The sequence below is a fragment of the Diabrotica undecimpunctata genome, chromosome 3, assembly GCF_040954645.1.
Source record: "Diabrotica undecimpunctata isolate CICGRU chromosome 3, icDiaUnde3, whole genome shotgun sequence".
Taxonomy (NCBI): domain Eukaryota; kingdom Metazoa; phylum Arthropoda; class Insecta; order Coleoptera; family Chrysomelidae; genus Diabrotica; species Diabrotica undecimpunctata.
The window spans coordinates 103,389,479-103,414,422 of record NC_092805.1 but is presented as its reverse complement, the minus strand read 5'-3'; the positions used below and the strand labels follow the sequence as shown (position 1 = coordinate 103,414,422).

General features: G+C 33.2%; 1 protein-coding gene across 2 annotated transcripts in view; it reads right to left on the bottom strand.

The window, feature by feature from the left end:
- Positions 1–24,397, bottom strand: part of gcl (germ cell-less) — a 116,008-nt gene extending 91,611 nt beyond the window's left edge. For both annotated transcript variants that reach the window (XM_072526453.1, XM_072526452.1), the window contains exons 1-4: positions 23,791–24,397; positions 8,202–8,422; positions 6,915–7,066; positions 543–846 (exon numbers count right to left, since the gene is read on the bottom strand). In XM_072526453.1, the coding sequence (XP_072382554.1) occupies positions 543–846; positions 6,915–7,066; positions 8,202–8,422; positions 23,791–23,927 (814 nt within the window). In that variant the 5' untranslated portion in view covers positions 23,928–24,397. The remainder of the gene's footprint in view (positions 1–542; positions 847–6,914; positions 7,067–8,201; positions 8,423–23,790) is intronic.
- Between the last annotated feature and the right edge of the window lie 547 nt (positions 24,398–24,944).

Genomic DNA, 24,944 nt, shown 5'->3' with positions numbered 1-24,944 from the left:
AAAAAAGTTAACACAGGCAAGAGCTAGGGGAAACAGACGCACAGTTGAATTAGATAACGATATTGAACCGGTAGAAAGTTTCACATATTTAGGAGTTGCATTAAACACGGATGGAACAGAAGAACCAGAAATCCAAAGAAAAATAGTAAAGGGAAACAAAGCTTATTTTTCACTCGATCATGTGTTCCGCTCCAAAAACACACACTGGAGATCGAAAATCAGGGTCTACAAAACTATTATCAGACCAATAGTATGTTATGCATGCGAGACATGGGTGATGACAGAAGAGACAAAAAAAAACTGGAAGTCTTCGAAAAAAAAAAAAGAGAGAGAGAGAGAGAGAGAGATAGAGATAGAGAGATAGAGAGAGAGAGAGATAGAGAGAGAGAGATAGAGAGAGAGAGAGAGAGAGAGAGAATCTTGCCATCTGGGAGAATACTGCTTCCAACTTTTAATGAACCGAAGGAAGCAAAAATTCTTTTTCGTCCGTCGTTCGATTTTGTTTATTTACTTAATTTATACTAAAATATATATGAACTTACCTGTTAATGAACAAAAGTACTCATTAATAGCATTAATTGACGGTTCATCTGCTTCTGGGAAGATCTGGTAATACATCCAATACTTCAACATCACATAAATGGAATATTCCGTCTGAATAACAAAGAGGTCTGGATGGGCTACAAGTTTTGCCATCAGCGAAATTGGAATGGTTTTTAATTCAGAGAGTGGTCGAGTTGTATGTAAGTAATACGTCATGAGATTCACTAGAAACCATTTGAAGCAGACATCTTGTAGCTTCTTATCACCATATTGAGACGCAGCGGTGTAGTAACTTAAAGCAGTCTGGAATTTATAAAAGCAAAAACAATATACAGGGTGGTCTTTAAGTAATTGTACAAAAAGCAACAGTAGATTCGACACTTTAAAATATTACGATTTAAGCCCAATTGCTTTAATAAAATGATGATATTAAGAAAGACACAGGGTGTTAAAGTGGAAATTTAAAATTTTATTTTTCGTAATAACTTTCATGTTTGTGAACATTTATGTATAAAAATTTAAAACTGAGTACTTTTGAATATAGGGAATTATAATTTGATGCACACTTTGATGTAGCTGATGATTTATGTGGCATAAATTTGCACTTAACTTTTTTGCTTGCGCTTCATGTTACCGGTATTTGTGACAAAAAATATTAAAGATACATTATTTTAACAAAAAAAAGGTATACCTGTTAATAACTTCAAAACTCAACAAAAACATCAATACTTCTAAATTTTGGTATGAAATACTTTAACTTAAGTTAATAGTTAACGAAATATAAAATAAAATAAATATATTAGCAATATAATTAATAATAGGATTTGACAAAATAACAGAATAATGGGATTTTACATAAAACATTTTACGTTTTATATTAAATTAAAGTCATAATCAAAACATTTTATTTATAAACCAAATTAAAAAAAATAGTTAAACTAGATAACATTAGACTTTTTGTAAAAGTAAGTGTTTGATATGTCCACCATTTTCCTTAATTAATTTGTCAATACTTTCCATAAAATATCGTCTCATATTAAATAGCATCACGTTGTCACGTTTAGGACGAAATGAACCACCATCGCCTAAATTTTCGCCGAAAGACATGTTTAAAAGTTTGGTGATTAGGTTGTATCCTGTTTGGGTATCTTTTTAAATATTCCTTCTCATATCCATATTAGCAAAATTATTAAGCCTCGGCATTTTCTGCTTTTCTTTAATAAACCAAAATAAAGTAGATATTACCAAAAAAAAAACTGATTAATCGAAAAAAGACTTTTTAGTTATCAAAAGCATTGGTGACATCAGCCTATTATGTTAAAATTTCCAGTAATAAATTGGGGTTGTCTGCTGGCATCAAAACAGGCTTCAAAATAATGTCCATTCATTCCATTAGTTCAAAATCAAATTAATAATAAGGTGGTAGGTACAGTAGCTGGCACTGTAGACTAGCGCGAAGCTTTATACTATGTTTTCTATATTTTTTAAATACTATTTTTAACATTTAATAAAGTAGTTTTAATATTTATTTATTATTTATATTTTAAACAAATTATATTACCTATATTAAAATAATTCAATAAATTATATTTGCTAGTAGCGCCACCTACTAACGTATCAACAAAATACAGACCCATCAAAGTGAGACTAAATATTAAGTTATTAATAAAATATAAATTTGATATTTAATCGTTAATTTGATAGTAAATTTAATGATTATATAAAATAAATAAGATGTTTAAAAATAAAATTTGATTATCGTTTGAAAGGAATTTATTAGATAACAACTAACGTTAAAAAATATATGATGATTAGAAACGAATTGATAGAGAGTAGTAAATCGACGTGAAGACCGTTATTTCGTAAAACTACTCGTAACGCTGTCTCGTAGCGCTTCTTCCGTGACGCTCGCCTTAGCATTTTACAATAGAGAAAAACTAATACAAAGTATAGAAACTTATAGAAGCGATAGAGAAAGGAAATTGTAAACGTGATGACGGTAAACGTATGAATAAGGACACAGCACCTAAAGAAGAAGATAGAAGCTTCTCTCCAATAAGACATTTAGCAGCCACAACAAAGCATTCTTTTATGTTACATTATCATCTTTGAGTTGTTTTAATAAGAATTTTATACGCATGTTTTATTGACTATAATAAAGCATTCGATAAAGTCCGACATAAACAATTAATGAATGTCCTGAAATCAAAGAAGATTGACTACAACGACTTCAGGATCATATCAAATTTATACTATAAACAGCGAGCAAAAGTACGTGTTAACGAACAGCTGTCAGAAGAAATTGAAATTAAATGTGGAGTAAGACAGGGATGCGTATTGTCGCCAATTCTTTTTAATGCCTACTCCGAAGAGGTCCTGAAAAAAGCTCTTGATGGTGAAACAGCTGGAATAAAGGTAAATGGAGTTCCCATTAACAACATTAGACATGCGGACGACACTGTGATCTTAGCCGAAAACATTGAAGATCTTCAGAGACTGGTGACCAGAATAGCAGAGTATGGAAAAGATTATGGTCTAACAATGAATGTCAAGAAGACGAAATTTATGAGAATATCGAAAACTCAAAGAAATAACGAGAATCTTCTAATAAACGGAACCAACGTCGAACAAGTAGACAAATATGCATACCTGGGAACAATGATTAACTCCACAAATGATTACAATCGGGAGATCAAAATAAGAATAGAAAAGGCTAGAGCAAATTTCAACAAAATGAGAAGAGTGCTATGTACCAGGGATTTAAAACTGGAACTAAGAGTTAGGTTGGCGAGGTGCTATGTTTTTTCGACTTTATTTTATGGAATGGAATCTTGGACCTTGAATGCGACATCAATGAAAAAACTGGAATCATTTGAGCTGTGGGTGTACAAAAGAATTCTGAAAATATCATGGACAGAACACGTCACAAACAAAGAGGTTCTGGGAAGGATGAACAAAGAAATGGAAATTTTAAATACAATAAAAACAAGAAAATTAGAATATCTCGGACATATTACACGTGGAGAGAAATACACCTTGCTCCAACTGATTATGCAGGGAAAGATCCAAGGAAAGAGAAGCATAGGGAGGCGTAGAATGTCATGGCTGCGCAACCTGAGAGAGTGGTACGGATGTACATCATATGAACTTTTCAGAGCAGCCGTCTCAAGTCCGAATAGCTATGATGATTGCCGACCTTCGCCGCGGAGATGGCACTTAAAGAAGAAGAATAAGAACAAACTATTAATTATGCTTATCCACAGGTATTCAGTGTTTTACCGCACACATATCACAACTACGAATTATTATGCAGCTGACTTATAAAATGCGATTCTCTCGAAAAGGGTTGAATTTTAAAGTTATTACCAAGTATAAATTTTCTTTGTAATAATAATGTATATTTAATATTTTTTAACACAAATAGCGCTAACTTAAAGGGCAAAAAGGTTAAGCGCAAAGGCTATAGTGCAAAATTATACTAAGTATAATTTTGAGGTCCCTTTCAGTCATTCCTGGAAAGTTAATTATTTCTTGCGATGTCAGCTTGGTCGTTGTAGTAGGACGTCTTGACCACCTGACTGTCTCAGTTTCTAATGCTAAATTATTCTCACCTTGATTAGATTTTAACATTCTTTCGATTATTATATCCTGTAACCCATCATCATTTTGATCACTATTCAAACACTAAAACTAAAATTCTTGATCTTGTGATAACAAAAACTATATATAATTACATGCTCTAACATAAGCAAGGGAAGGTAGCGCCTTATACTTACTACAATTGATATTAGTAAGTAAGCACAATTTAACTTTCACAAATCAACCTCTGACGATTTCTCAAAATTCACATCTACTATGATGCACAATAGTAAATGCGACACTCTTCGTTTCCTTAATGAATCGATAAATCACTCGATCGATACAAAATATTTATACATATCGTACTTTGATAATTTGAGTTCGAGGATATCGTAACTGATTGCGTACGCATACGCGCGCCTATGTGATAACTTTAATATACTCGATTCTTTCGATACTTTTCCATGTGATTGATAGTTTTCAAGATCCTCGGATATTAGGAGAAGAGGATTATTTGATAATAAGGCTAAGACAGTCAAAGCGATACGAAAGCGACGGCGGCACGAAGGCGATACGAAGGCGACACCAAGGCGAAAGCAGTAACGACAGAAACAGTGTCTGCAAAGCGCATACTCCCATTGTCGTTGTCATGGTTACGGATCATGCGCGTAACAGACATTACTGTTACGCGCATGATCCGTTGTTGTGGCCACTGCTTTCGACTTAGAGAGTATCATAGAGTACGATACGCGCGCCTATAGGATATTTTACATTCATGCCAATACATGGCAATTATAATATTCAACTTCGAGTTGACCAACTACTTCGAGAATTTCAATACGGCTCGAGATTTTCGATATTAACTCGCAACGGATTTTAGGACAAAGGGATGATATATCCCATAGGCGTGCTCTATCATTATCTAGTAACTTATTTATTTTGATAAACATTTGGCACTAGACTATAATATGTAGGCAATATGTATTATCATCTCTAAGGCTTGCGCACCAAAAGTGATATGCGATTAAAAGCGATAAAAACAATTGTTGAGGAAGGGTCAATCATAAAGCTATAGGTTTTTTTTTTTTTAATTTTGACTATTTAAGAAAAAAAAGACAAGTGGTATAAAAAAATTGAAGGGTGCGATCAAAAATACGCGGAAATTCGATCATTTAGCTACTGGATTTTAAGGTTATGAGCCAATAAAGTGGGAAAATTTATGACAATTTGAGAATTTGTAAGTTAAAAATGATTATTTTAACAATAATGATTCATAGCCCGTAAAAAATAGATGGAAAAGCATACATCTAACTATTTGATTTTGAGGTAAGGTAAAAAAAAGTGCGAAAGGGATAAAAAACGTGGTATTTTCGAATTTTATCTTTATGAAAGAGTTAAATGGGGACTTTTACAAAAAAAGGTGATAATGTGGCGGAAAAAATGTTGAATTATTTACTGAGTTTTGAAGTTATGTGCAAATAAATGAATAAAAAAACGGTTTTGTTTTTATTTTTCGATGCTTTCCGCGCAGAAATTGAAAATTCAGCCTTTGCCATTTAAAAGAACGAAAAAAATATACATAAAAATTACTATTTAAAAGTTAGCCAAAAATTATTAACATAACCTAAGAAATTATTGAAAATTTCAATGATTTTTCCTGAGCTCAATTTTCAATATAAAAATTTGAAAAAAAATCAGGCTATTTTGTATACAAAAGATACATCTTCATGAATTTTTTCAGATTTTTTAAAACAAAATTGCGCCCAGAAAAAAATAAAGTCGAAAAAAGCTTCTTTTTCAGATTTAAGAGGTTCTATGGGCTCTGGGAAGCTAAAAATTTGTATGAAGTCATGTTTTTATATGCTTTATTGAAAGCACAAGTCGCGGTGCTGATCGGTGCGAGGGCACTTTTGACCACCTTATCCCGCTATAGCCTTTATGCCACATATGTGGCGCCCTCTATCAGCTACATCAAGGTATGTATAAAATTATAATTTCTCCTTAAAAACATCCAATTATAAATTTTTATTCATAAATATTTACAAACGTAAAAGCTAAAAATAAAATTTTAAATTTCCACTTTAACACCCTGTATCTTTCTTAATATCAACATTTTATTAAAGCAAGTTTACTTAAATCGTAATATTTTAAAGAGAAGAATCTACGGTTTCTTTTTGTACAATTACTAAAGGACCACCCTGTATATGTATGTATGTACATATATATATATATATATATATATATATATATATATATATATATACATATATATATATATATATATATATATATATATATATATACAGAGTGATTCTTTGGGATTTCCAATTAGCGCATTTCGATAGAACAGCTCTTGAGAATCCTCTCAATATAAGGTTATGCTATCCTACACCAAGTGTTTTACGAGAAATGTGACCAATTTTATTATTGACAGTGTCCGATTTGATATGTGACTTTATAAATAATAAACCACCTTATCAAACGGAGAATGTTGAATAGAAATGAGACTTGTGACTGCGGACCAATACAGAACATGAAACATTTACTAGTCTGGCTAAACTGTTTGCATATAATGTACTCGATGACTTATGGACAGTCAACCACTAGCATTGGACACAGCCCAATACTGGGCTCAGATACAACAGTTTTCCGGACACGAAAAAGTAAAGTAAGTACTAAAGACATATTGACACCTAAAATTTTAACATTATTTACTGCGTTTATGTGAATTGCTTGGTTCTACTAACTTAAACACGTTTGTTATTTTTATGTGACCGAAAAGGAACACTTACCTTTGGATTAATTGTTTCCAACATAACTTCAGTACATTTTTCAATTAAACCATCCAACTGAAGCATTGTAGCAGTTGCCAATATAGGTACAATTTCTAATGGATTCAGTATTATATCACAGTTGTATAGGGAACCCAGTACTACTTTCATAGCTAAAATACAATTAATCGGAAGATTATAGCAAATATTAACTATTATGATTCCAATTGAGTATATTTTTAATATAATAGGAAAAGTAACAGAAGACTTTTTACGAATGTGAAAAGGTTAAATAAATTAAAAATCTCCGAAACGGAAAGACAATGGGAGATGAACTCGGTATCATAAAAGGCATAAAATTCAAAGCTCACCATAGATCATAAATGGCAAAATATATGAATCATTATAGAAAGGGCCGCAGCGGAAACCATAGGAAAAAGAGAAAGAACACGAAAAACAGTGGTTCGATCAGAAGTGCAAACAAAGCTTACAACAGAACGCAAATAGAAGATTGGATTTACTAACAAGAACTACAGGAGAAAACATGGGAAGACTATGTACAATAGAATTAGAACACAAACGAGAATACCCTTGAGAAAACCCCTGAGAAGAAATAAAAAACAATATTTAGAATGACGAATACAACTTAAGGAGGAATATAGAACCGGTCAGTCTCGGTAGTTTGACAGGGAGCTAAAAGCAATGAAGGGCAACAGGGTCAACAGTCCAATATTTATAAAAGATGAGACAGGACAAATGCTTACAGACGATGAGGAGATAAGTCGTCAATGGAAATCATGCATCAAGCAAATATTAAATACTAAGAAGCCAACAACGACCTGTGAAAAAAGACACTAGCCAATTACTTCGAAAGGGGGGGGGGGGGATTTCATTTGGAAATATATCGTCTCACAAGGGAAGTCTGGCAAAGAGAGGAAATGCCGAAACAGTGGCATGAAAGCCATATAGTACCCATCCACAAAGTGAGATAAACAAGTATGTATCTCACTTATGTAGAGAAAAAGAGAGAACAGATGAAAGAATTTTGAAAGGCAAGAAGGACTCCAAGTAAAAAAACAAAAATAAACCTTTATGAGACCTGCTCTTACATATGTACTTAATGGAAACAACTACGCTTAGCAAAAAAAGGTGAAGATGAGAATGAGAATAATACTAGACCCTAATGTAACAAGGGAATGAAAAATATGGATGAAAACAAATACCGAAATTGAAGAAAAATTAAATAGTATAATACATACATAATAGATTAAATACAATAATAATAAAAAACACTTTTAAATCACTTACAATCCACTGTAATTGAAGGATCTACAATGTCTATAGTGACATATTTTTGATTTGTTTCTAACCAAGATCCTCCAAACATGCTAGCAAAATAGGGACTTTGGTAAAGGTATACTTTATGTAGGTGGAATTCTTCTCCTAATGCACATAGTGTCACATCTGAACTCTGTCCTTCTAAAAACAATGCCTGGTAAATATACTGTGCGGTGCTCTCTAACTTCTTTCTAAAAGATAATAAGTCAATATTGAATATATTCTTTACTTATTACATTGAATATTAATAAGAGGAGAGCTTGGAGAGCAAAAACTATAAAAGGATCAAGACGAAAAGCTCTCCCAAAGATCTTTTAAATACTTGCTTTCTTATCGAAAAGTATAGGCTTTTGCTACCTACTACTAAAGTTAAGTAAGTTTTTTCATATTCATAATCCAGTTAATGAATTTCAACTTCAACATCCAATAGCCTAAGATCCCACTGCAGGATCACTACGTTCATAACATAGTTAATCAAACTCACATTTGTACATACATTTAAAATTAGAAGAATACATTGATAATAGATTGCCAGTCAAAAGGTGGCCGCAAATATGTTTAATTCAATTAATAGTAATTAATTATTGACAAAAATTGTATTTCGTTCATTTATTTTTTAAATAAAATATGCTGCTCATGGCGTATATGCATGTTTTTTATATCAAATTAAAGCTAATTTTTTTCTTAATATGATGATATAAGTTTGTCTAAGAAAAAATGGTCGAAAATTAGGATAGTCAGCTGTTAAAAACGAAAGGTATCAGATAAAATAAAGGACAGCCAGCGCGCAACGCTACTGGTTTGAAGTGTCAGCTGTATGAATTTTAAAGCATGCGTCGATAGATATGTATATAATAATATACATAGTCTCTCTCTCTCTTGTCGTTTCCCATTACTGAGTATCGTGATTTTTTCCAATATACCTAACAATTTTTCTCCATTGATCTCTATCTTCAGCTGCTCTGAGAGCTTCGCAGAATGAGTTCCCAGCTGAATTCTTAATTTGGTCGGACCATCTAGTTGGTCACCTGCGGATTCAGAAGACAACATTGTTCGAAACCAGATAGATTACATTTTAATAAAATCTAGATATAAAAACGCTATAAAGTCTCTGAGAACATACCCCGGAGCTGACATAAATTCAGACCATAATCCATTAGTAGGCGTAATGCAGATAAAATTGAAGAAGATCCAAAAACAAACAAATATACCACGGTTTGATGTCTCAAAGATAAAAGAAGAACCTATACGTCAGAGCTTAAAACAAGAAATAAATGATAACTTAAAGAAAATCAAACAAGACGTGATAAAAACAACAGATGTTAATGACAAATGGAACATGGTACAGGAAACTTTTATAAAGGCAGGAGAAAAGCTACTGCAGACAAAAATAAGAAAAAAACAGAGATGGATGACTTCAGAAATCTTAGATCTAATGGAGGAAAGAAGGAAACATAAAGGCAGGAGTAAAGCAAAATACAAGGAACTACAGAGATTGATAGGAAAGAAAATAAAAGAGGCCAAATCCACCTGGCTTGCTAATCAATGCAGTGAAATAGAGGCATATGCTAAACAGTACGATAGCTTTAACATGCATAAGAAAATAAAGGAAATGACAAATACACTGAGAAAAAAGAAAGATGCCCTTCTGAAAGACGCAAATGGAAAAATCATTATAGAAATTAAAGAGAAATTAAAAAAATGGAAGACATACATAACAGATCTGTTTGAGGATAATCGGCAAGAACCGGAAGAAATCGACAGCGAAACGGGGCCAGAGATCATAATAGAGGAAATCGAACAAGCAATACGAAACGCAAAAAACGGAAAAACTGTAGGTCCAGACGAAATACCTGCGGAACTACTGAAATGTCTAGACGATGAAACTCTACCTGTACTTCTGGACCTATTTAATGAAGTATATAAAACTGGAAAAATCCCACAGGAATGGTTGGTGTCCACCTTTGTAGCAATACCAAAAACAGTATATGCCAAAGATTGTTCAGACTATAGGACAATATCACTAATAAGCCATACCCTCAAAATATTTCTAAAGGTGATTCATGGAAGATTATATAGAAAACTAGAAGATGATATGGATGATACTCAGTTTGGGTTCCGCAAGGGACTGGGAACGAGAGAGGCATTGTTTGCTTTTAATGTCCTCTCTCAAAGATGCTTAGATATGAACCTAGATATTTATTCCTGTTTCATCGACTTCGAGAAGGCGTTCGACAGGGTCCGACATGAAAAACTAATAGAAATACTGAGAAACAAAGATATAGACAGACGAGACTTACGAATCATTATCAATCTGTATTGGAATCAAAAGGCCAATATAAAGATAGAAGAACAAAAGTCCGAAAATATAGATATAAAGAGAGGAGTAAGACAGGGCTGTGTTCTGTCACCATTACAGTTTAACGTGTACAGTGAAGCCATATTCCAGGAAGCGATAGCGGATCTGGGTGATGGAATCTCTGTAAACGGAAGAATAGTCAATAACATAAGATTCGCTGATGACACCGTTATAATGGCAGACACCCTGGAATCGCTACAAGAATTGGTAAATAGAATTAACGATTATTGCATTAGATACGGACTAAAAATAAATAAGAGAAAAACTAAATTCATGATTGTCTCAAAAACGCAACATGGAAATGAAAGATTAATGATAGAGCAAACCCAAATAGAAAAAGTAGAGACATATAAATATCTGGGAACCTGGGTTGATGACAAAAATGACCAAAGCAGAGAAATCAAAGTCCGAATTGAAACTGCAAGGCAAGCATTTGTGAAAATGAAGACAATGCTTACCAACAGAGACCTTCAGTTGCATCTCAGATTGAGGGCTCTAAGATGTTACATATTTTCTATCTTACTATACGGAATGAAAGCTTGGACGTTGAAGAAACAACACATAAGGAAAATAGAAGCGTTCGAAATGTGGTGTTACAGAAGAATATTAAAAATTCAGTGGGTTCAAAGGATTACCAATGCTGAGGTACTACGACGTCTAAATAAGGAGTTAGAAATTATGAACAGCATAAAAAGAAGAAAACTAGAATATTTGGGTCACATAACCAGAGGAGAAAAATATGAGCTGCTGAGAATTATTATGCAAGGAAGGATCCAAGGAAGAAGAAGCATAGGAAGAAGACGCATCTCCTGGCTGAAAAACCTTAGAGAATGGTTTAACTGTAGTTCACTACAACTTTTCAGAGCAGCAGCTAACAAAGTGACCATAGCCGTTATGATATCCAACCTCCGATAGGAGATGGAACTTTAAGAAGAAGAATCTAGTTGGTGATCGTCTTCTTGATCTTCTCCCCGGAACGTTTCCAGAAACAATTAATCTCTCCAAACTATCGTCACCTCTGCGAACCACGTGACCAAAAAATTGGTTTTTTTTAATCTCGAGTTGGTTTAGACTGGAAACGTTTGTTCTATGAGCTGTCCAACACCACATCTCAAAGGCATCAATTTTTTTGGCACTCGCGTCCGCTAAGAGTCTCTGCCCGGTATAGAAACATTGAGAATATAAGGGCATTCATCAGTCTTATCTTGATATTTTGAGAGATAGATCTGTCTTTCCAAACTTTAGTTAGGTGACTCATCGCATTTTTTACCATACCAATACGTCTCTGAACATCTGCTTCACAGTTACCATCGTTAGTTATACTAGACCCGAGATAGACAAAACTGACAACTATAATCCTTTTACCCTATGACGGCCGATATATAATTAAGATATGATCAGTGGGGCGTTAATATTTAATTCCGATCGCTTGAAAAGTAAAAATATTTAATTTCCTGTATTTTATGTTCAGTAATAATATTGGATTTTACTGTATCAAAGGCAAATAAAATGAATATAATATATATATATATATATATATATATATATATATATATATATATATATATATATATATATATATATATTAGAATACTCGAAATTATTTGTCGACATCAAATGTTCATCAAGGTCTTTATAAATCTCTATTTTGCGTAGAGTAAAAATGATACGAATTGTTTTGCATGGAGTTAAATTGGAAAATACTTGCCAAGTTGCTGGTATATCCAAATTTGAATAAAATACATCCAAGACTTTACTTTCTGCAGACACTGTATTTATAATCTTGAAACAAATTGGCACTAAATCACTTCAGAGTTTTCAGCAAAACAAAATGTTTAAACACGTGTAGTCCAGTAATTAATACCAAAGCTATTGAGAGTATGCAGTCCAGTAATTAGACCGAAGGTACTTTATCGTTTAACTAAAACACACCACAAAGTGCGAATTGAATTCCCGAAGCACTTTTTTGTTACTTCTTTTTAGCAAATGATTTGTCCTATTCACTGTCAGAGTCGTCACTATCTGAATTGTTTATCCGAATAATTAGAGGCCGGACCTGATATATAACTCGCTCGGTTTGAAAAGACTGAACGATTATGTCTTGCGTATGTCTAATACAATTTTGCCATTGTTCTGCCTTTATTTGTTCTAGCGATTCTTTCCATAAACTAAGAACGCTAGCGTTATATGTTATTTTGGATGCATGTTTATCATAAAATTTTTTCTCTATATCCCTAACTAACTCAATTACATTATAGTGGCAATGGTAGGGCGGAAGTCGAAGAACTTCATGGCCATATTTAAGAGCCATTTGGTCAGTAAAAAATTTCTTTTGGATTTTGTGCTCTCCACACCTTTGAAGTAAATCGACTTTTAAAAATATGTCACTGTGATAAATTTTCTTTTCTGTCAACCACAACTTTATTTCTTCTTTTGTCCAGCTGCTTGAAGAAAATCTTTCTTCTACTCTTGAGTGGTAGGAAGCATTATCCAACACTATTATGGATGGTCGCTCCAATTTTTTTAACAAATTTTCTTCAAACCATTCTTCAAAAATATTTGCATCCATATTTCCATGACCTGTATCCTTTGTGGACGAAAAAATTAAACTAGCGTCAAGAATAAAACCCTTATCATTTCCAGCATGAAGTATAATGTAGCGTTTACCATTATCGGAACGACTAGAAGAATAACATTTCATGGTGCCATCTTGCTAGGATGATTTTGACATATTTCCTTTAGCGAAAATCCAAGTGTTGCAGTTTCGCAACTGTTAATAAACATTTATTAAATATTAAGACTTTATGGTAGTTTTGATTCTCCCCGTATATCAAGATTTCATGTATAAGGGTGCATCTGGGTTAAAAACTACATGCTACGAGACGGGCAATCTGCAAAATGACACAGATGTGTATTGGAGATAAGCGATGCATCTACACAATCAGGGTCGAGTTTTATCTCTCAAACCACACACATGTGTGTGCGTTTGGGTTAAGAGTACCTTACCACACTTGCCAGCGGTCCTTTGACCGAGGAAGTCGGTTTGATGCAGAAAAGTTGAAATTAGAAATTTTGTGGTTCCTGTTATTCGTCCGTGAAGACATATTTTTTGCGGTGGCCGGAGTGCCATCTTTTCAATGGGTAAGGAACAATACACCATTAATCTATGTTGCTGGATATATCAAGTACGTACATTGGTATTGTTATTTGATATTTGTTTGGAACTTTATCAGTTGTGCCGCGATCGCGATTGAACTTGATTGAGAACATTTCATTACCTTTATGTAGATTTGTATATTTTTCATATTATAATAATTTCACTATTCTTTTTGTATATATATATCACAGTGTTGTGTATTTTATTACCTAATATTAACTCATAATGTGTATTATGAGTATACTTTTGCATTGAGTTTAATAATTTGTTTTTATATGACATATATATTCATATTTTTTATTTTTTGTATATTATTTCTATCTATAACGTGGTATATATACAATCGACAGTTTTGTTTTGTTTATGGTTCTCTTTTTGTGTGTAAGTTTGTACTACATATATTCTTCTTCTTTTAAGTTTATATTCTTCTTTATTTATAATTGTAGGTATATTGGGTTATGTATATTTATGATTGCTTTTACTTCGTGTTAAAATAGAGTTTTATACAGTCCACTTGTTTTCATTTCTTTTATTTTAATATACATACCCAATCCGAAAGGGGGCAACCAGCGAGTTCTAGATTGAACAAAATATCTTCTCTCCCCCTTCAGGATGACCCCAATTGTTATATTGAGGTCATCGTATGTGCAGAACGCAACATAATGGTCCTTCGAGCCGGATTTTCTTCTTCTTTTTCTGTTCTTTTGTTTGTTTAGGGTTCTCTGATAGTAGATACATTTTTTCCATGTTCTGTTTCATGTGTAGTTGCGGTTTCCTTATGGTAGGAGCCTAGTCGGTTGTGATAGCTATTTGTTGGGGTATTTCTTTTATCTGAAAAGATACAAAGTCGTCTGCCGAAAGACGATACCTAGTCTGCTGAAAGACTATTTCTTTGTCGAGGTTCTCTTATGCTAGAGACCTTATTGCGGTTATCACAACCATAGTATAGTTGAGGTATTTCTTTTATCTGAAAAAATACCCAGTCGTCTGCCGAAAGACGATACCTAGTCTGCCGAAAGACTATTTCTTTATCGAGGTTCTCTTATGGTAGAGACCTTATTGCGGTTATCACAACCCTATTATAGTCGGGTATTTCTTTTAGCTGGAAAAGATACCCAGTCGTCTGCCGAAAGACGATACGTAGTCTGCCGAAAGACTATTTCGTTGTCGAGGTTCTCTTATGCTAGAGACCTTATTGCGGTTATCACAACCATAGTATAGTCGGGTTTTCTTTTATCTGAAAAGTTGCCCAGTCTGCCGAAAGACATTTTACTTTTTACGTTGTACAAGGTGTATTTACTGTATACCTTTTTTGCGGTTATCATAACTATATAGTCAGGTATTTGTTTTATGTAAAAAGATACCTAATCGTCTGCCGAAAGACGATATCTAGTCTGCAGTAAGAATATTTCTGCTTTACATTTTTGTTCAAGGTGCTCTTCTGACAGAGACCTTCTTTTCGTGGTTGTTATAACCATTTATTGTATATTTCTTTTCTACTAAAAGATACCTAGTCTGCCGAAAGACTATTTCTTTTTAGATTGCTTTCTCGAACTTCTCTTCTGACAGAGGCCTTTTTTGCGGTTGTTATACCCATTTTACATTACGGTATATCTTTTATACTAAAAGATATCCAGTTGTCTGCAAAAAGACGATTTTGTACTTTACATTAATTAATTTTCAAGGTGCTCTTTTTACAGACCTTTTTAAGGTTTTTATAACCATCTTACATTGAGACTTATTTTATACTAAAAGATAACTAGTATGTCGAAAGACTCTTTATTTTTTATACACTTTATTCAAGGTGTTCTTATGACAGAGACCTTTTTCAGGTTTTTATACCCATTTCTTGCTGATTTTTTGATGGTGCTTTTAGTGGAGTATTTCTTTGTCTAAGCACATACTCAGTTTGCCGAAAGACATTTTTATTTTTACTTTTGGAGGGTTTTCTTATGCTAGAGACCTTTTTGCGGTTTTTGCGGTTAGTATAACCATTTAAATTGGGGTATTTATTTTCTGAAAAAAGATACCCAGTCTGTAGAGACATTTCTTCTTTTGTGTTCGTTAGTTTTTTGAGGGTGGAAAAAGTATTTTGGTTAATGCAACCATTTTTCTTTGTTGAATTTTTCCTGATTGTTTGGCCATTAGTAACAGATTGTAATCGTTTTATGTTGGGATATTTCTTTTCAATGATAAGATACCTGGTCTGTGGAGACTGTTCTTTTTTATTTTGTTTGTAGTTGTCTTATTATAGAGACCTGCTTTCGACTATTACAAGTATCTCTTTGGTTTGTTTCTCTAAAAAATCCAGAGATTTACAATTACTTTTACTCGTTCACAATCTTTTTCTTCTTTGTCTTGTCAGTTTTATATAGTAGCTGCTCCATTTTTGTCTAAACAATGGAAACCCTCAAATTCAAGAGACGGTCTGCAAAGAATGCAATTATTCGTCACTGTAATTGGATTGCAGAAAATGTTTCATTGGTCGATATTGATTATCTTTTGAAAGTTCGTCGTGAGTATTTACAGGTTGAGTATGATAAATATGAATGCGCACAGGATGCAATCGAGAACTTATTGGTAGATTCCGCTGAAGATAGCGAGGATCGAAACATTGTAGATGATTTGTTTTGTAAGGCAATGGGACTTATAATATGGGAGCCCGTCCTCTCATCCTTTACGTATTATAAAGTAGGTAGTGCATCCCATTGTTCTTCTAGGTTACATGTGGGGGAAAGACCTTCCACACTTATTTCAGATTTATGCCATCTACTCAATGTAGTTAAATCTTCTCAAAGTAATATGTCAAAAAACTCATCTATTTCACAACCTCAACCTTCTTTCGAGACATCTACGTCTCAAATACCTCGTTTGATGGCGCCTAGTTCGTCACGTCAGCTATCATCGACTTTAGCTCATGTAGATACTGTTCCTAAGGAGTTACCTAATGGTCTTAGCAGTATTGCATATTCCCTTCCACCTGTTACAATGGTAAATGATAGTGAGTCCTATAAGACTCGTGACGCTCATACAAACGCGAGTTCTTCTACGGGGCTATCCTTTAATGATTTACATCTCTCTGGGCCTCAGGCCCATTCTAATATTCAATCCTTGCCCAAGGATTTTTCTTTGCACGACTTCCATGATGGGGTGTCTGATGATGACGCTGCCAATACAGCTTCGCGGGGAGCTAACCCCGATACACTTGCTCGATCAAAATCTTGGCATTGTGAGCCAAAATTCTTGTCGTCTCGTGACAGAGACAAGTTTAAAGAATCTAATAACTTAGATATTGCGACCATAATTGCGTCAAAAGTTCCTAGAGTGGCATTACACCCATCTCTAGATTTAGCATTCGGAGTACTTATGTTTAAAACGTACTCCTATCTTTCTAGTTTACGCCGAGTAAAGGCATTTGTGTCTTGTTTCATCAGAAACGTTTGTAAAAAGCAAGCTGAATTGCTTATTGTTCAAGACTTAAAAAGTCTCTCGTTTCCTCGTATATTGGAATCGTTGCCATCCGGTATTGCCAATCCGGATAATCAGTTGGATATTCCAAATTTATTTCCAGAGGAAATTATTCACCGTACGACAGTTAGCGGTATGTTGAGGAATGCTACCATTCCTTATGCTCAAAAGCATCCTTTTCTTCTTTCTTCTAACAATCTAGTTGGTTTGAAGATGTTTAAAACACACGTACAGTTGGGCCATGTAGGGAACCAAGGTACGTCCAATTGTAGAGATCATTTCGGACTTAGTTGTTGCACATTTTATAATGTTGAGAGTCCCATCCATCATTGTGTTACCTGTTCGAGATTTCTTTTTATTGCCGTAGATTATGGGATATACTTTTTGCTTAAAGCTTGCGTAGCTTTATTTGTTTATGTATTTGCGCCACGTTATAATAAAATAACGGTTTCAACGTTTGGAGAGTTAAGACATTTTCTATTGACATTGTACGAATTCTTTAGGTGCAAAGAATTCTTAGGAGCCGCACCATTTTTGTTTTTGTTCATTTCAAAATTGCATTACTATGTATAAAAGCCTTGTTTATTGAATAGTATAATGTTCGTATTTTATCTATTCTTTATTTCTTTATTTATCGTAATTTTGATTAATTCTAATTGACTAAGTCTACTACTAGCTTATTCACTGCCTTTTTATGAGATGGAGCTAAGTCTCAACCTGAGATATAATTTGCTTATTGTTGTTTAAATTATCATAATTATCTTTTATGGATAAAGCTTATGGAAGAATAGAGTTTCTTCATTTTACATTTTCGTCATGATTATGTCTGTCCAGGTAGATTGCTAATATCTAGGGATAGTGTTATAATTCATACGATATTTCTTTTGCCTTTGCTGCTTATTCGTTTCGAATATTGTAGTGGCCATTCGGGCTACAATTATTCTGTTTGTTTGTCCTTAACTTATTTGTTGTTGCGGAGAACCATTTCCTTAGGTTTGTTAACCAGGATATTTGTCTTCTCCCATTTCCTTGCTTTTCGAGAACTATTAGAAGGTTATTTGTAGTATTTATATTGAGTGCCGTCTCTCATCATGTGTCCGAGACTTTCTGATTATTGCCTTCTAATCATATACATCACTTTTCTTTCTTTCCTCGTTCTTTTTCATACGGTCCCGTTGGTTAACTGGTCCATCCATGATATCCTGAGGATTCGCTTGTATAGCTACATCTCGATGGCTTCAAGTTCATGTATTGTATCCTAGGATAATAGAGGAATGCACTTCCTATAAGAGAGGAAATCTGTTTTATGTATAGTACTGAGAATTGTATAATTGTAGTGATGTATATTTAGTATGTAGTTATGTATTTGTAACCTATTATCGTTTGTTGTATAAGTTTATTGTTGTATGTATAAGTTATTGTTCTTTGTGCTCTTTTGTAAATGTATAGCTTTGTAGGATTGTAAGTGTGGCGTTCGTTTCGTAACCGAAGAAGTGTTTACGGTTTCCTAATTTGTACAGTGCGTCGGGAGTACAAAGTACAGTTATGTTTTATTGGCACGTATGCCAACGCGGGGAGAATGTTGCAGTTTCGCAACTGTTAATAAACATTTATTAAATATTAAGACTTTATGGTAGTTTTGATTCTCCCCGTATATCAAGATTTCATGTATAAGGGTGCATCTGGGTTAAAAACTACATGCTACGAGACGGGCAATCTGCAAAATGACACAGATGTGTATTGGAGATAAGCGATGCATCTACACAATCAGGGTCGAGTTTTATCTCTCAAACCACACACATGTGTGTGCGTTTGGGTTAAGAGTACCTTACCACACTTGCCAGCGGTCCTTTGACCGAGGAAGTCGGTTTGATGCAGAAAAGTTGAAATTAGAAATTTTGTGGTTCCTGTTATTCGTCCGTGAAGACATATTTTTTGCGGTGGCCGGAGTGCCATCTTTTCAATGGGTAAGGAACAATACACCATTAATCTATGTTGCTGGATATATCAAGTACGTACATTGGTATTGTTATTTGATATTTGTTTGGAACTTTATCAGTTGTGCCGCGATCGCGATTGAACTTGATTGAGAACATTTCATTACCTTTATGTAGATTTGTATATTTTTCATATTATAATAATTTCACTATTCTTTTTGTATATATATCACAGTGTTGTGTATTTTATTACCTAATATTAACTCATAATGTGTATTATGAGTATACTTTTGCATTGAGTTTAATAATTTGTTTTTATATGACATATATATTCATATTTTTTATTTTTTGTATATTATTTCTATCTATAACGTGGTATATATACAATCGACAGTTTTGTTTTGTTTATGGTTCTCTTTTTGTGTGTAAGTTTGTACTACATATATTCTTCTTCTTTTAAGTTTATATTCTTCTTTATTTATAATTGTAGGTATATTGGGTTATGTATATTTATGATTGCTTTTACTTCGTGTTAAAATAGAGTTTTATACAGTCCACTTGTTTTCATTTCTTTTATTTTAATATACATACCCAATCCGAAAGGGGGCAACCAGCGAGTTCTAGATTGAACAAAATATCTTCTCTCCCCCTTCAGGATGACCCCAATTGTTATATTGAGGTCATCGTATGTGCAGAACGCAACACCAAGTTTCATCTAAAAATACAACTTGCCTCAGAGTATCAGACGTTTACAGACAGTTTACTGTTCATGTAGTTTCTTAAAAAAATGCCACCGTTTTTAAACAACATTAGAGAGTTCACATAATACTTGTCTATTATTTGTCTTTTTATATCGAAAACCTAAATGTTTCAGCACTCTCCACAAACTTGTTAAACTAATATCACACAGTCCCTTGTCTTTTATTTTTTGTAACACAGCACTAACTGTTACATGTTCTTTGGCTTTATACATATTATATATATATATATATATATATATATATATATATATATATATATATATATATATATATATATATATATATATATATATATATATATATGATATTTTTAATTGCAAGTTTAATTGACTGGTGCAAATCTAAAGTTTTTGGACGTCGCCGATTTCTCTTGCTTACTTTATTTATTTCATCCTCACTCAAGTTATTAATTCTTCCGAATGTTATTTCTGAGATACCGCAAGCATAGCATGTGCGTTTCTGAACTGCCATAACAGATGTCAATGGACCCATATTATTTTTTTCCAAATTGAAATAACTTTCGACTTTTAGAACTAAACACCGTTCTTCTGGAGATAACACTCTACGTTTCGACTGTATTTTATTTTCTTGCAAATTACTCATTTTGCTTTAAAGTACCGCTTCACTACACTACTATAAAAAATAGGTACTTATATACAACTACTACACTCTAAAAAGGATGAGGGTTGTACAACAGACGAAACAATCGAACACAAATTATTTAACAGCCAATGCTAAACAAGCATAAACACTGCATTGATTGTGATTGCAAAAACGGTTCGCATGTTTTAAATAAGATTTTTGCTGATTATGTATTTTGTGAAATTATTAAATAACACCAATACAACCCACGACCATAAATTAATTTTTAACGATAAACAGAAGAGAAATGATGACGTTTGAATTTGATCAACTTTGTCGATGACAGTGTCGTTAACAGAAAGATATTTTTAAACAGCATGAATCATTTTTCAATGATTGTGTGGATTTAAGAAATACATTACTAAACAAATTTTTAAAGTGTGTATAAAGGAGATTACAATTATAATGACACATGGTATTTACTCCTTATTTTTCAAATAATATGTTCTTGTAAAGGTATAACTTTGATTAATGGGTAAACCTACATTATACGATACGTCAGAAAAAATTAAAAAAAACTATTTTCCACCCCCACCCCTAGGGGTGAAATGGGGTGCAACTTTAAAATTTTAAATGACAACCCCTATTTTTTATTGCATATTTCAATTCCTCATAAAAAAAAATCGGTTGCCTGTAAAGTCGGTTTTACGGGCGAAGATTTTACGTGACAACGTCTTTTTCTCGGTAGAATATTTATTGATATGAATATTATTAAATTGCACAATAGGAACAAGGAATTGAATGAAAATAAGAATTGCACAAATTTTAACTATAGAAATATATTTTGTTTACTAAAACATTGTACATGTAAACTTAAACTTAACTAATTTCTATTTGAGTGATTTTGTTGAGGATAGGACGATGATAGGAGAAATATGAAATGAAAGGAAGTGTTTCTGCTGTAATGTGTCTTGAACGCCAAGAACGCTCGAGAAAGACAGAGACACAAGCACGGAAGCACGCACCGATTCAACGCGCCTAATTCTCTAGTGCTGCGCGCTCAGCGGACCGATCATGTTTGAGTGGGAGAGAGACGCAAGGCATTCGCCGGTCCGGCGGGCCTCTCTGTCGTTCAGTGACTCACTGTAACAGACGTGAGCGGGCGTTACACTTTTTCATGAATGACTCCGAGCCACAACCTAATTTAAGACGTTGTCACGTCAAAAAAATAACATGTAATAAATTCACTGTTTAAATAAATATTCCGTACTCATACTATTGTAATAAAATATTAAAACCAATAAATGATAACTTGTTGAGCAGTGCTGATTGAAACAACAGAGCAGTAAAATGTTATTCATAAAGGTAATGTAAAATATATCGCCGCTTATCTGGTCCACTAGTAATAAAGTTACCAGCATTTAATTGCAAAGCGGTCTTCTTAGGTGAAAAATATTTTATCTGGTATTCATGTAACATGTTAGTCAGGTGAATAGTGTGAAATTTGTCGACCACCATTATTTTTGTCTTGGCTTATTGATTTTTAGACCAACTTTATTGCTTTCGTACTCAACTCTTAGCAGGAGATTAAACATTTGTTGCTATAAGTGTAGTGTCATCAGCAAATCTTAAATTGGAGATTTTCCTACCAGCCACTGTTACTACAAGGGCCCATCCATCTAAAGCCATCCTCATGACTTGTTTAGCATAAATGTTGAATAAGTCAGGTGACAATATCACCAGATGGGAAGAAAGGGTCTGGAAAACTACAGTCACTTATCCATTCCCACGGTGTCTTATAGAGGGTTTTCGACCAGTCTATTCGAAGAGCCCTCTGCATATATTTCATATTCAGTGGATACTTAATATTTCTCACATGGAGATAAAATAAAACAATGTTTAGGAGGTGGACAAGGTCCAGCCACAGAGTCTTAATGTTCGGAGAACCAGAGCAGAGCCCAGACATCAGACTCCCAGGGTACAGGAGACCCTATTTGGGAGCCAATACCAGACTGGCTGAGTTGAAAATGTCGCATATTTATATATTTCTATATGGCATTTTCAAATCACTCGGCCAATAGAAAAATTGGAAGATCTTAAAAGCGATGATGCTCATCGTGGTGCGTATTAGTCAACAGCACTTTGAAAACCTTCTACTACAACCTGAGGTGGTGGTTTTGGTTTTTTGATTGGTTTTTCAATTTGTGTTTCTGAACTTGACCTTTGCGGAGAGGGAGGAAATAATGAGGTATCCATTTTATGTTTTTTATTAGTTTTCCTGTTTTTGTTTCTTATCCAGCCCATTTCATATGCTAAATCTTCTTCATTGGTGCAGTATTCAAGTTTATCTGCTTTTAATTTCTTTTGTGACTTATCAGCACTTGCGTTTAACTCTGTATGTTGTTCATCTTTTTCCAGCTGTGCTAATCTCTTTTCCATAACAGTGATTATTTGACTCAACCATTGATTATCGATATTAAGTTTCTGAATATTTTCTTCTGACTGACACCATGCATTATAAAGTGACTGCTCATTTTGTAAATGTTGTGTATTCTCTGCGAACATCGCATTATTTTGTTGGACTAGTAATGCATCTGTTTCGGTATGAATCAGAAACATTATAAATATTTAAATATTTTGCTTACCTAAGTCTACTTGAATTTATAGTGATAGCTTACAGCCATGGCCATTGATATCACTCACGACTAATGATATCTTAATTACTACTTAATTACCACTGACTAGATAGCGGAGCTCTGAATATGTCTATACACTTGGATGGCCAAATGAATAATTAAAAAACTACACTTAAGAAAAAATCATGCATTACCACTGTAGTTGCAATAAAAAAAATATAACTCGCTCATGGGTATAACTCTCCCGTCCAAGTTGGCAAATTGAATGTGTTATGATTTTGCAGTGGGATCTTGTACTACAAGTTAAACAGAAAAAAATGGGTGCATGTATTTTCCATCTTAGTATCATATACATGTGGATTATTATTAACTTTTATTAATGGGAATATCAAGCTTTTATAGAAATAAATAATTAAGAACTGTTCATCCAAAACAATTGTATTTTGCTTTAAAATAAATCTTACATCAATTGTGTTTTCTTTACTTGTGCAATACCTGTTCTTTATTTATATAAATAAGTATGAATGAAATATTTGGAAACTAAAATAACCATGACCTAAATATTTACATAGAATTAATAAGAACACAAAACATGCTGAAATTGAATAAATGTATATGTATGCAACATTAAACCGCTAATTGATATTAAAATTACTTACCTTTTAGGAGTATGTAGGGCAATATCAATAACTTTATTTATTTCCTCATCTTCTGAATCACATAGTTTCCTCTTTCTTCCTGTTACATATCCTGTAACATTGCTTACAAATTTATGTGTTGAAAAGTTCAAACCCATTATATGTAAGTTTCTATATAGGGTAACTGTTACACCTTTTTCCTTTTTTGGAAAGATAAGTTTGCAAAATGCAAAGTGTATAAATTTTAGTTTGATATAAAATAAATAACACTTGTCACCATATTTTGATTTATAATAATTTTATGATCCATTGTTAAAATACATAATATAAATGTACTAATGAATTTTTTTCTTATACACCAAGATGTACAAGCACAAAAGTTTATTTACAAAATAATCCAAATCTGGAAGTATGTGGGTGGTTTATTTGTTTAGAAAGTTTTGTTTGATATGTCACTTAAAGCAAAACTATTTATTGTAATTAGAGTGACCGGGTAATATGTTTTAAATCTTTAACTCTTCAAATTTTGAAGCCACTGCAAAGAACGGTGAACGGTACACAAATTTACATCTATCTATTAAAAACAGCTGTCCTTAAAAATAGGTTATGTCTTATGTCATCTCCAAAAATATTATTATGTTATGTACTATTGAAAAAAGGTGATGAAATATAGTATTCAATGTAGTAAAAAAGGACAAGCTATATTTGATTAAATAGTGATAGAAAGAGAAAGTGTCTGGCGATTGTAAGGTACAGATAAGTGGGAGTGAGAGGGGATAATTACGGAATATAGAAAATGCAAGTGAAATCTTTCTGCAGAAGTCATATTCATTCTGGCTATTCCTCCGTCATCAGTTAAATATATTTAATAATTATATTCATAATTATTCACAATGTAATAAACTGACACTCATTTAAATAAAAAAATTCTTTTAAATATATAAAATATTTTTACATTTTAGTATAATTTTTAATAGGTACTCGGTCTGAAGATATGTTTGTTTTTATCTTTCTTTAGAATGGATCAGACACTATAAAATGCATTTTTTAATGCAAATCATCTGTTGTAGTACTACCACTTTGTATGAAACTCATTATTATATAATGAGTCTCATACAAAGCTCATATTCAGCTCAGCGAGGTGCTGTTGTTCGAGGTGTGAAATTTCATTAACA